A 12,500-nucleotide genomic window follows, 5' to 3' on the forward strand; every position below is an offset into this window, starting at 1 on the left:
GCGTGAGCGTGAGCGTGAGCGTGAGCGTGAGTTATCTTTCCCAACTTCTCAACAAAGTCCTCCGCAGTAGATGGAGGAACAGACCCATCTTATTATACCCCTCACAGACACACACTGATGGGAGCACAGTATACCCCTCACAGACACACTGATGGGAGCACAGTATACCCCTCGCAGACACACACTGATGGAAGCACAGTGTGCATGGCGGTCTACTAACCGCAAATGATCCAGCAGCGCAATTAATTGCCGGTGGATGCTTGAATTATGTACCACCCGCTTCTCTGTGCCCAATTAAAATGAAATGAGCTTTTTACAGTTGTGTGGCGGGCCTTGGTCTGACACACATTAAAGGGATGGCCGAGAGCCAAGCGGCGGGCGGCACAGAGCGCACGTTGTAAATATGGCGTCTATCACACAAACAGCTTGCTAAGTGATCCGAAGTCCTTGCTAATACCTTTCGGCATGTTCTCGCGTGTCTGCGTTTATTGCAGAGCGGGGGCCGTTCGCGGGCCTCTGAAAACATCTGCACATTATCAGCAGACGCGTTGGAAAAGGGGGAGCTGGAGTTTGATTGAAGGGGGGGGTTGGACACTTTATAGGAACCCACAGAAACAACGGGACGGGCTGGAGGCCAAAGCAAGTGAAAGGTTAAGTGAGGGATAAATCAGGCGGGCAGTAACTTCTGCGGGACGCCATTGGCCAGGGATAAGACTCAGGAGGGGGTGGGGGTGGTGGTGGTAATGGGGGGGTGGTCCGCCACGGTGTCTTCACACCTCCCAAGACTGATAAAGTACAGCAACACTGCACATCTTACTAGAACATTCCGTGCTGCCAAGAAAGAGGATGAAGTGTGTGTGTGTGTGTGTGTGTACTGTATGAGTTTGTGGGTGTGTACGTAGCAGTGCATTCAGCTGAGTCTGTATGTGTATACGGTCATGTGTGTGTGTGTGTTTTATATCTGGTGTATAAATGTGTAAAAGCGTGTCATCTGTCGGCGTGACCCTGGGCACTAAAGGGCAACAGCGGGAGTGGCGTACGTGCAGAGCATAGCTATGAGCAGCGCCCTGGAGATGACAGCTGGGACGCCAGCTCCTCCCTGCCCTAATCCCCCACACTCTGCCTGGGAGCCTGGCACACCACCGCTGCCCTGCCACCTCCAGCTCCAGCTCCAGCTCCCACAGGGCCAGGGCGGTCTTATCACAGGAAGGGGACAGCAGTGGGCCTGCCAGGCTGATAGTTATTCAGCCCTGCCACCTGAAATGCATGAAAAGAAAACTAGGCCACCGCCACGGCTCCTCCAGTCTTTCTATTCTCTTTGCTTCATTCACTGGTTTGCCCGGGGAAGACTTGCTGTTAATGTGTGAGTTTCAGCCAAAAGGCTGCTTTCACTTGCAGCCGTCTGTAAACAGTGCATTCTCACTCAAGTGAGATTTTTGTCCCATGAAACATCCAAGACTCATTACGGGGGAAAGCAGACATGACAGAAACACAGCCATCAAATAACCACTTCTGATGGATTATCTGGCTAATCTGGTCATGAGACCAGTATAAAACCCTGCAGTACCAAGAAAGCAGACATCAATGAGAACGGCGAGGCCCCCTGTTTTGGAGGTCCAAATCCACACTTAGGCCACTGTAATCGTTTTAAACCTGCTCTTGCAACTAGCAAGGTTTCCAGGCCAGAAATGCATCCCGGCGTCAGCTATACTTTTCGCAGAGCCAGACAGGGGGAGCACATTTGTCTGGCCTGGCTGGTTTGAAACAAAAGCTCACAAATGTGTGGTTCTTCTATAAATGTATTCCGTGGAGCCCTTCCCCTGAATCACTGGGGGAAACGCGGGCGGGTGTTGGGGGGCACAGACGAGGATGCTAGGAACATCATAACACCTTGAGCTGGAACACTGTGTATGCCTAGTGGTGGAAAGTGCTTTTGTAAAAAAGCCCCGTCTCACACTCCTTCTCTGTATCTGTCTCAGCTGTGGCTGCCTCAGCTCCAAGGCTGCTCTATCTGGGACAGCCAAACCAATGCACACGCTTATTCATTCTCTCACTGAAGCCTACGAAGCGAGCCGAGTGGATTTGGAGGGGAACAAAACAAACAAACAAAACAAAGATAACATTTCTTATCTCGAGATAGTGCATCCTGTTTTGTCCCTCCAACTACCAAAGTTTATATAAAAATGTTTCTTGACGCAATGCACCCTTTTGAAGTACCTGCACCAAAAAAATGATGATGTAATGCTAAACATTACACCCAAGGCTGCCAGCAAGGGTCTCTGTACCTCTCTGTAGAACTCCTGGACCAGTGGCGAGGAGCAGACCTCCCGGTCTGAGAGGGGGCTGGGCTGGTAGTCGGGCCTGGCGGTGCACACAGCCCTCAGAACCATGTCCCTCTCGTCCTGCCGGAAGACAGTCTGCCTGAAGATGTCGTCCACACTGAGGCCGTCCTCCTCAATCTGCTGAAGGCACCTGCGGAGGGAGACATGGAGACCGACGCACCTTCAGTGAGCCACTCCAAAACATCCCACTGAAACCATTACTTCTACTATTTCTACATTCTACATTCTACAAAACGAATTTTTTTTATCTTTATCTTAGAGTCTGAATCAGTATTTTTTATTTGGATACAGGTGAGTGGGGATGCGTTTTCATTTTCAGGCAGAGCAAGGGCTGAGAAGAAAAAACGGCACGCAACACTTTGCAGTGATAATTGGTACTTGGTACTTTAGGGGCATTCTAGGGATATCACGTCGGCCATGGGCAGATGGTCTCGGTAACAGAGCAGAATGTTTATTCTAATCAATCCAACCGGCGATGCCAGCAACGCCCCCAAAACTAGTCCCTGCCGGGCGGACCACTCTTCTCAGGGAGGTAACGGAGTGTGCCAGCAGTGAGTGGAATACTGATGGTGTGGCGTGGCGTGCTGCAGTGCGAGTGTGGGGAAATAGCGGCAAGCCCCTCGGCACATTTGCAGAGATGCAGAACAAAGGAAGGTGGGGTAAGATAATAATGACTGGCTGTAGAGCAAAGGAGAAGTGTCTCTCATTAAGGAGGCCACTTCTGGCGCACACGCCCAGACAAGACACACGTAACGTTTAAGTCGGCTCTCCCAATGCGCTGGGTGACTATGGGATGCTCTTTGTCAGATCTAATGGAGGGAACAGACTTTGACAGTTTCCAAAGCAACAGGGTGTGTGAGGCGTTTCCTGGCTAGCGGATTGCATATGGACACGCTGCCCTCTATAGGTTCCCAGAGGAACTGCAGCACACCAAGGCTTAAACCATACCTTTGCCCTGCGAGCCTCTGCGCAAGACTATGAATAAATAACTCTCTCATAACTGCTCTCTAAAGTCAGCTGTGTGCCAATACCAACACCCCTGCTGATGCAAATTCAATTAACAGCTTGGGGGTGGGGGTGGGGGGGTGGGGGTGGGGGGGGGTCGGTCTATTTATACTCCCCGGAGCCGATCGGCCAGAAAATGGCTTTTCTATGTCTTTGTTCCCCTGAGTGACTTCTAGCTGGTTAAATAGGCATATGCTTAAATGCTTCTGCAATAAATAAGCTGCCATTCACTTGTGCTGGTGCTTTTAAAGTCAGGTCATTCCACACCTAATCACCTAGAGCCTCATAAGTCATGTAATGGTTTTCAACCGTTAAATTTGTATTTTTTATGAATGCAGTTGTGCTGTCCACTCAATCATTTTCGTGTAAAATGTCAAAGGTTAGTGGCCCAGGTCAAAAATTGAGTCATTTTTGCAACTCTGAATTCACTTACGTTCTCAAGTTGAAATTCAGTAGGTATTATCTGCAGGGAGGTATTGACAAAGACCAGCAAAGACCAGCAATTGTCATCCCAGAGCACCAATTTTCCACATAAAAACTACTTCTTGGACATTAAGATTTTGCAGTCGGCAACATAAATCAAAATAGACAACTTAAACTGAATTTTCTCATGAAAATCCATGACATGACCAGGGGATTTGTCGTGGCATGACCCAGTATTAACTTTCTGAATCAAGCCTTTGCCTTTGCCTTTGCCTGCCTCCACTGGTCAGATCAGAGAGTCTACAAACTGCACAGATTATGGGTTTACAAGAGACAGACATTAAGACTGAGCCAGAGAGAGGGGGAGGGGGAGAAACAAAGAGAGAGAGAGAGAAAAAGTGAGAAAGAGAGAGAGAGAGAGTGCGACCTCTATATTGGGAATGGTGCAAACCAGAGTAGTTGACCCCAGTGGTTGGCAGTCATGAACGCCATGGCAGGCGGCCTTAGAGGCCTGGGTGAAAGGAAAAGTAGAGGGAGAGGATGAAAAGTGCACGGGGTCGGACGCAAACACCCTGCCATGCTCTTGAGGACGCAGGAGAGCTCAGGTTCAGGACATCATTGTCACTCATATCACCTTACGCCAATCGATTGGATGGCCACCCTACTTGTCATTGGACTACTTGCACAGGCACGTTCTTTTGTTCGTTTGTAAGGAAGACTAAACACTGGGCGGCTTTGATCTGTGGCTGCATGGTAAACCTCTCAGACATCTAATAGCATGTTATGTTTATGGGAACACGGGTGGTTGCTGACATGTTTGAAGCTGACCGAATTTAAATTACAAAATAACTGAATTTCCTATCATATAGATATACAGATTATTATTTTTTTTTTTTAAATGTCCCTTAAAATTCTGGCATTCTGATATTAAGGAATGTTACCCAATGTTGTCAAACGAATTTTGTGTACATTCATCACATCACACATGCATCACATCAAAACCATGCGTCAAATTAAAACAGTGCATCCAGAACTTCATCAAATAATTTAGGTTACTACCTCATTTAACAGTTTCAAAGACTTTTTTAAACTGCATTGTCTACAAAACAAGCCAACAAAGCATGACACGCGCTGCTCGGAAATATCTACATTTGGGGGCCACTCTGACTCAACAGTGCGCCCTAGTGGTCAACTCACAGTCACCTACCTACATAAGCAAGTTGTTACTGAAGGACTGGATGCAGTTTAACATTAGTCCCTGATTGTTTCAGTACATAAACAGCTTTTCTGCATACATGTCTATTTATCACCTGGGCCTGGTGTATAGTGAAGCTGGTTTTTCACCAAATCATACTGCTTTGTGATCAAAGGGCAGGGCAGGGCAGAGCAGAGCAGGGGAGCTCTATTGTTACACTGGAATTCTGTGGAACTCAAAGTGGCTTCTAAATTAAATATTTCATACCGTTACCTAGACACCCGGATACCCAGATCACCTCCCTGGAACTATAATCATATCACAGATGCAGGTTCTTGCTACATGACCTCTGCATGACCTTTGCATTAGTATGATTCAATACATGCAAAGTGCTTTACAGTCGAGGTAAATACATTGATAAAAAGTTTGATAGTCAAAGGAGATGAAAAAGAAATAAACAAATAAAAGAAGTAGAAGTGGAAAGATGAAGAGGATGATGATGAAGAAAAAGAAAAACTAAATAACAATTACTGAAAATGTAATAGATCACAATTAAAAGTGATGTATGAGTAAAAGTTAGAGTTAATCAAATGGAAAATATATAAATATATAAAATAATAATAAAAATAGATAAGTTGACTAAATAAAAGCACTAATAGAGTATCACACAACACCTAAAGAATAGACTTGACCAAAACCTCAGACTGAACTCCAAACACAAACACAGACTGGACTAAAATGGAATAAGGAAAAATCCAGGAAATGCAAGTGAGTAAAAGTGCATGTAGTCTAGCTTTAGATGTCTCTATGCAGGCAGCAGATCTGACATGTGACGGGTAGACTATTCCATAATATGTGTTTGTAGTTGTGCAACAGCTATCGGAATAGGGAATAGCAGCTATCTCACCTGTCAATGACCTGTGGAGAAGTGTCAGGGTGGCGGGCCATGCACTCCAGTGCAGCGGAATAGGAGCTGAGATTTGGCTTCAGACCAGCCTCCTCTATCAGGGCAAACAGGCGCCGGATCTGGCTAATAGATCCCTTCAGTTGGCACAGAAAAGAGAAAAGCCATTAGACACCACGACCATCTACCAATCAGTTAGTTCATTATAATTCCTTAACCTAGTAGCTGTGTCATCAACTTTATAACAACAGGGAATGATGATTCAGAAATGGTATATTTGCAGTCTACCCCTAAAACTATACATTTCAATGAATTATTATCATTTTGAAAGTCAGAACTGGCAATGCAACTAGACCAGTTGCAGATTAGACACTACAGAAAGAATGCATTGTATCAGTGGACCAATGAAAAGGTGGAACAGCAAAAAGGTGAAACAGTGAAAAGGTGAAACAGTGAAACAGTGAAAAGGTGAAACAGTGAAAAGTTGAAACAGTGAAACAGTAAAAAGGTGAAACAGTGAAAAGGTGAAACAGTGAAAAAGTGAAACAGTGAAAAAGTGAAACAGTGAAAAGTTGAAACAGTGAAACAGTAAAAAGGTGAAACAGTAAAAAGGTGAAACAGTGAAAAGGTGAAACAGTGAAAAAGTGAAACAGTGAAAAAGTGAAACAGTGAAAAGGGTGAAACAGTGAAAAGGTGAAATAGTGAAAAAGTGCGACTGCAAATGGGACTCACTCTTTTGGCCCATGCCCTCAGCATTATGTTGTAGGCACTCATGGACAGCAGCTTGCGTTTGGTGATGTTGCGGTGATGGCTGTTCAAGCAGCGCTGAGCGTGGTCTATGTCGCCAACGAACACGCACGCCTCCAAAAAGCAGCGCACGCTGAGCTGCGCATCCTCGTAGCCATTCCCCTCCTTGTCTTCTAGAAGTTTCTCTGCATTGGTAGAGACCCACTGGTTCACCTGCTGGTCCAGCTCCTCCACTTCAGCCAGCTCAGCCTCCCTAGAGAATGTCTCCTGGGCAGACACAGCAGGTGTAGGGGGCTTCTGCTGTGAGAGAGGTGCTTTTGCTTGTTTTAATGTGGCCTTGCTCTTTTTGGCCGTCGAGACTGTCTTTTTTGAGCCTTTGCTCTCCGTCACCTTCTTGTCCTGGAGCTTCTGCTGAAGCCGTCCTTGTTGTCTTATCTTGCTCCATTTCTCAACTTTTAACTTCTCTGTCCAACGATTGTTGTGTGCTTTAGGTGACGACGGGTCTCCTGACCCCGTGCTCCTGGACTGACTTGCCTTAGGCATCTCACCCCTTTCTCCAGATACATTCTTTTGAACTTTAGGGGAGGAGGCTTTGCCTTTTCCAGTCTGTGGTACTTTGACAAATTGAACATTTGAGTGTTTGACATCTAAAACGACATCAGACTGTAGCTGCTGAATCCTGGCTTCAAGCACTATGGGAGAATAAGACAGTATTTAAATGCACGCACGCACGCACACGTCAAAGATATGTGCACCCATACACACAGTCTTGCCCTGTAGGACAGTCAAAGCTCATGTCTTCAGAAACAAATAAAGTCATAACAGCAGTTGCATCGTGATGTCGATGGTATTACTTTTCAGTGCGATTAATCCCCAATTACTTATATAGTCTGAGGTAGTTTATGTGCACTAGCAAAGCACAACTTACCATCCAGAAGCCGAAATTGATGCTTCAAACGAGTCTTCCCTTCTTCTTTCTTTGGGATAAGAACAGAATACCGCCGTCGACAAAACAAAGTGATGTCTGCCGAGATTAAGAAACACATACCGCGATTAAAAACACCTCGCAAGTACAACATGGTCATTGGCCTAAGGCCAGACACTCCTGTAGTAGACCACAGATACGCTATATTCAATTTTGTTGTAACGTTAACATCAATGTCACAACAATGGTCACTGTCACACCAACATCCAAATCCCTCTCACATGCATGCAGGTCGAAAAGGTTCCAACCTCTTTTTGTGAACACAACACTTCAACAAACGAACACATTGTCGTTTAACGAAGGTCGTTTTGTCTTATTGTATCCATAGACAGACAAAGATGGTTTAAAACAGAAGACACATAAGACTCTGCAGTCAATGTAACCTTATGACATGGGGTAAAGGTACTCGTAAACTTACCTGTATGTCGTTTTTCAAAGTTATTCCTAATACGGAGACAGGACCGGCAGTGGTTGGCGTTGAACACATAGCGAGCAGTTTGATCAACAACCAAGCCGCTAGTTATACACTTGGAAAAGGCACTAAGTCTCAAGAGTGACATGTTGACATGAGACTTTTCAGCAACCGCATTATCCCTTGCAGAAGGCCGCCATTTTGTTTCAGACAAGACAACTCGCACACCAATTCGAATATACTGCAGGCTCAATTAAACAAACACAGACAAATCGAACAGAGCACCGAGGTTTTTTTTTTTTCATGGACAGTTAAAAAAAACATGTGACGCATATACACAGGCAGTTAATGCATAATCACATGTAATTATGCATGAACTGGTATGAGTACTTATTTTTTCCCTTCTCCACTTAGTTCACTTGCTAATCAGGTGGGAGATTTCAACGGTTGACACATATGTTGTAATAACCTCTTTTTTATTTTTACAAATATATGTGAGCTGATTTTCACATTGTGTTTATTAATTGAAAACTCGGATTTAGAATTATAAGTTCGGGGCCTCACAATCGGGGTAATGTTTTACAATTCCGCTAGATGGTAGTATTTCTCGTTTAAAACAAACAAATAGCAGCCAATGTCTTTCTAGCCAGCTGAAAGTACTGCAGACTTCTGAAATTAAAAAAAAAAAATCACAAGAAAAACGACAACATAAAGACGACACAACAGGGACAGCCACTCTGATAAATGGCCATTCCGTTAGATTTAACAGTCATCCTCCATTTCCAAACTACAAAAGCTATATACAGGTTTACAAATTGACAAGTTTATGGTGGGCCATTAGAGATGGCACATGTATTAAAAAGCTGAGTCTGCAATTCTGGTAAAAGGTTGTTAAATGTTGACTAAACAGCCGATCAAGTTAGACCCCTCTCTTCTCTGCTCCTAAAGCAACATGTTGATTGGCTGGAAGCGGATGGCTAAAGGACTGTCACAGGCAATTCATTGAAAATGACAAAAAGTGTTTTGGATAAGAATCACAGACCTTACCTTTAAGGCCTTGTGTCAAATTGTCAGCTCCCTGCATGAGGCACAAATTACCTAGGCATTAATGCATCCCACCCTTCAGATGGCCTTGCCATACTTATGTGATATAATTGATAGTAAAAGTACATTAGCACTGATATAATGTCTTTAATACAGTGATGGTGAACCCTTGAAACATTTGAAATGAGACTAATTAGCAAAGTTTCCCCCAGGTTTGGATGTTTGTGCAACTTCTATGACTTTTATTGTGACTTCAAATACCACAAGCACTATGTGGCATAATATCTATTATGTCCGCTGTTGATTCAGTTTAAGCTTTAGATGTATTTAAGTTGCCTCTTTAATGTACAAATGTATACCCAGTTATATTACAAGAAATGTAAAAACCTCTAAGTTAGTGTGTGAGAATGGCAGTCTTGATATGTGTAGACAACTATTCCCTCCACCCAGTAACCTTCAATCCTTCTTAGCAGAGTTGATGTTTCCTCAAGTCCGAGTTAAAGTGAAAAGCTTGGACCTCTTGCTGTATGAACCCTGGATATCTTTAACAATGTGTGACAGTTCACGGCTTCCCTCTCCCCCCTAATTCAACCCCGCTGCCAGGAGCTGACACTTAAGTGCCACCCATAAGGTCAGCGTGTGAGAGGGCCGCTTTGAGTGCTGAGTCCGCTATCGGCTCGGCTCAAGGGTGGCATGGAGATCAGAGCCGCCCGGGGGTGTCCTTTGCGGCAATGTAGGTGAGGATCAGAAGGTGTTTGTTGCCACGGTTCACAAGCCGGGGGCCCCCTCGACAGGCTTGTTTGATGTGGCTGGCCTCTGTCGGCGGCAGCCTCTTCGCCGCGGTGTGACAGTCATTGCCGGGTGAGTGACTGTCAATGAGCAGGCCGACAAAAGGGGAGAAGACAGCTATTCAGCCCTGCTGATAATGGCCCGGCCGAGACAAGACTGCCATTCTCACACACTTTGATCACCGGGGGATGCGTGCACACCTATGTGGGGGTCACTTATTTGTTTTACAGATGGGCACATTTTTTGGTTTTTGTGTGTGTGTGGTGTGGTGTGGTGGTGGTGGTGGGGAGTGGGGGGGTGGATTCACCTGGGCCAGGGTTTTTGTTTGCGAAACACTCACATTGGCAAATGGGTTTAACATGTGAAGCCACTCCTCAGTAGAATGAATGGGGAATGAGAGGCATTCTTCAGGGTTGGCTAATTTCCAATGCAGAGAAAAATACTGTTTTCCTGTTAATGTTTATCACATTTCTTTCCCTGCTTTTGCAACATTTTCCCTAACATTTAAAATAATAAATGTTACCTAACAATTACTTAACATAAAAAAATTTGAAACTTTAAAAAAAAAGGAACAAAAAAATGTAATAATATTTAGACTGATGTCCTTTGTCAAGAAAATTATCCATGCAATCAAATACTATGAAGATATTAGATATGTAACTACAATGTAAAAACATAAGTCTTTTCTTTTCTCACAGAATTTACAAATACCTCAAGAAATGCTTACTACTTTGAATTGACAGGGAGAGCTTGATAAAAAAAATTCAGACAATACTGCAAGTAACATTAGTCAGTGTCTTATCATAGCTGAAGATATTGCCCTAAGAAATCTGAATCCAGAAATATGCACCGTTTGGGTTACATCCAGATGAGATTATCCCAAATGAGATTCAGTTACTGCTGGTTGCAAAGGTCATTTTATGTTAACACCTGACAGCCGGGGGTGTGGGGGCAGGGTGGGGGGGGGCGCATTCTATTCATTGTCCATCACAGTACACCAGCACCTCTCTGCTAGAGCACACAACAGTGCAGAGGTGCGGGACACCTGCACGCCCTAATCCTGACCTTGAAGACAGGCACAGGGGTGGATACAGCACTCCCCCACCAGTGGTGCTCCTCTTAATACAGGATTAGATTAGTGAGTTTCAGTGTGCGCTGTGGTGGTTGCCTGCTTCACAGACATCCTTGATGGGTGCTTGATCATGCGCAGTGGCTGAAACCACATCTGAAAGTTTGATCTGGTCCCGATTTATCACTGGGCAGATTATCTCAGATCTGTGTGATTGATGTGAGCCGTCTGGTTGGTGCATTACATCCGCATGATTTATCACCCCTGTCACCGTCTCGCAATTTTTTATTTTCTTTTTAAGTCGGCATGGACAGTCCACCGCATCGCTCTGAAATTTGTGTTCGTCGTGTGCAGAGGACGAGCAGATATGGGGAATCTTATCAAACGGATGCTCCACTTATCACCTCCCTGCCCACAAAGGACAATGGTCACGCAACAAGGACATGCAAATGCCTCGTGCTCGTCCTCATGCTCGTCTAGGCCGAAAGTGTGCCAGTAGTGGTCCTAAATTAGAAACGGATGTTTACACAGACTAGGGCACACAGATAGCAACAGCACCTGCACTAGAAGGAACTGGCACAATCTGTGCCACTTACACGAAGAGTTAAACACAGTTGCATAATCACAGGGTATAGGAAAGTATCATGACACACACTGATTTTTTGTACACATTAATGTATGTGTGTGTATGTATGTGTATGTTTGTATTCATTCATCTCTTATTTGTTGATTTATATAAATACATCACGTATATAAAGTTGTTTTTGTTTTCATTTATTTATTTTTAAATAAAATAATTAGGCTAAAGAAAAGACCTACATGTACAACACAAGTATCACCAGACAGGAAAGACCAATGGGGAGGGGAAATTGGGAGTGAGTTAGAGAGTTAGCAAGAGAGGGAAAACAATTAATAATAGGAGCTATCACAGAAGGTTTGTCAGTGCTAAGAGGGAGGTCGAGTTTCAGGCCCTTTTGAAGACTTTGATGGTACAAAACGGGCTTCATTACAGGGATATTATCTCCATTCATACACTTCCAGAGCCGCTTGGATCCCTGCTGGGAAAGATTAGGTTCCTTCGCTTGTGAACATCCTCCTCTCCTGCCTGGCCGTGCAGAGTTCCCAGTGCAGGGGCGCACCCAGATGGAGGGTATCAACGTGGGAGCGGACTGAAAGCCTCACGGAGGCAGAGGGAGGGAGCCATTGAAGGGTGTTAAGACTCCCAACAAGCGAGTTCTTTTTGTGTGTGTGTGTGTGTGCATGTGTGTGTGTGTGTGTGTGTGTGTGTGTGTGTGTGTGTGTGTGTGGGGATAGAGTTCTGTTGTTAAATACCAGAAGGCCCCCCTATGAACTACTGGTTTTAGAATTCACCTTGTGCTAGTTACTACGTTTGGTATTTAACACGTTATGAGATGTCTGCATGATGGAATACATTTAGTTTGCCACTTGTAATAACACAATGCAAAATATCCTCCGGTCCGTGCTGTGCTTTTCACTGAAAATGCCATCCTGTCAAGCAGACGAGGTTTTTAAAATTTCGCCCATGTGATAAAATTGAGACTGTCACTGTAGCCATACCCGAACC

At 44.7% G+C, this 12,500-nt stretch overlaps 1 protein-coding gene across 2 annotated transcripts in view; it reads right to left on the bottom strand.

Moving 5' to 3' along the window:
• Positions 1-8,196, bottom strand: part of polrmt (polymerase (RNA) mitochondrial (DNA directed)) — a 44,225-nt gene extending 36,029 nt beyond the window's left edge. Inside the window, exons 1-5 of one of the 2 annotated variants that reach the window (XM_080832281.1) lie at positions 8,020-8,196; positions 7,545-7,593; positions 6,602-7,308; positions 5,873-6,006; positions 2,286-2,472 (exon numbers count right to left, since the gene is read on the bottom strand). In XM_080832281.1, coding sequence (XP_080688407.1) covers positions 2,286-2,472; positions 5,873-6,006; positions 6,602-7,308; positions 7,545-7,593; positions 8,020-8,088 — 1,146 coding nt within the window. In that variant the 5' untranslated portion in view covers positions 8,089-8,196. Of the gene's footprint in view, positions 1-2,285; positions 2,473-5,872; positions 6,007-6,601; positions 7,309-7,544; positions 7,641-8,019 lie in introns of both variants that reach the window. The other variant, XM_080832280.1, reaches the window with a different exon arrangement.
• Between the last annotated feature and the right edge of the window lie 4,304 nt (positions 8,197-12,500).

Source organism: Sprattus sprattus (genome assembly GCF_963457725.1).
Source record: "Sprattus sprattus genome assembly, chromosome: 2".
Lineage (NCBI taxonomy): Eukaryota > Metazoa > Chordata > Actinopteri > Clupeiformes > Clupeidae > Sprattus > Sprattus sprattus.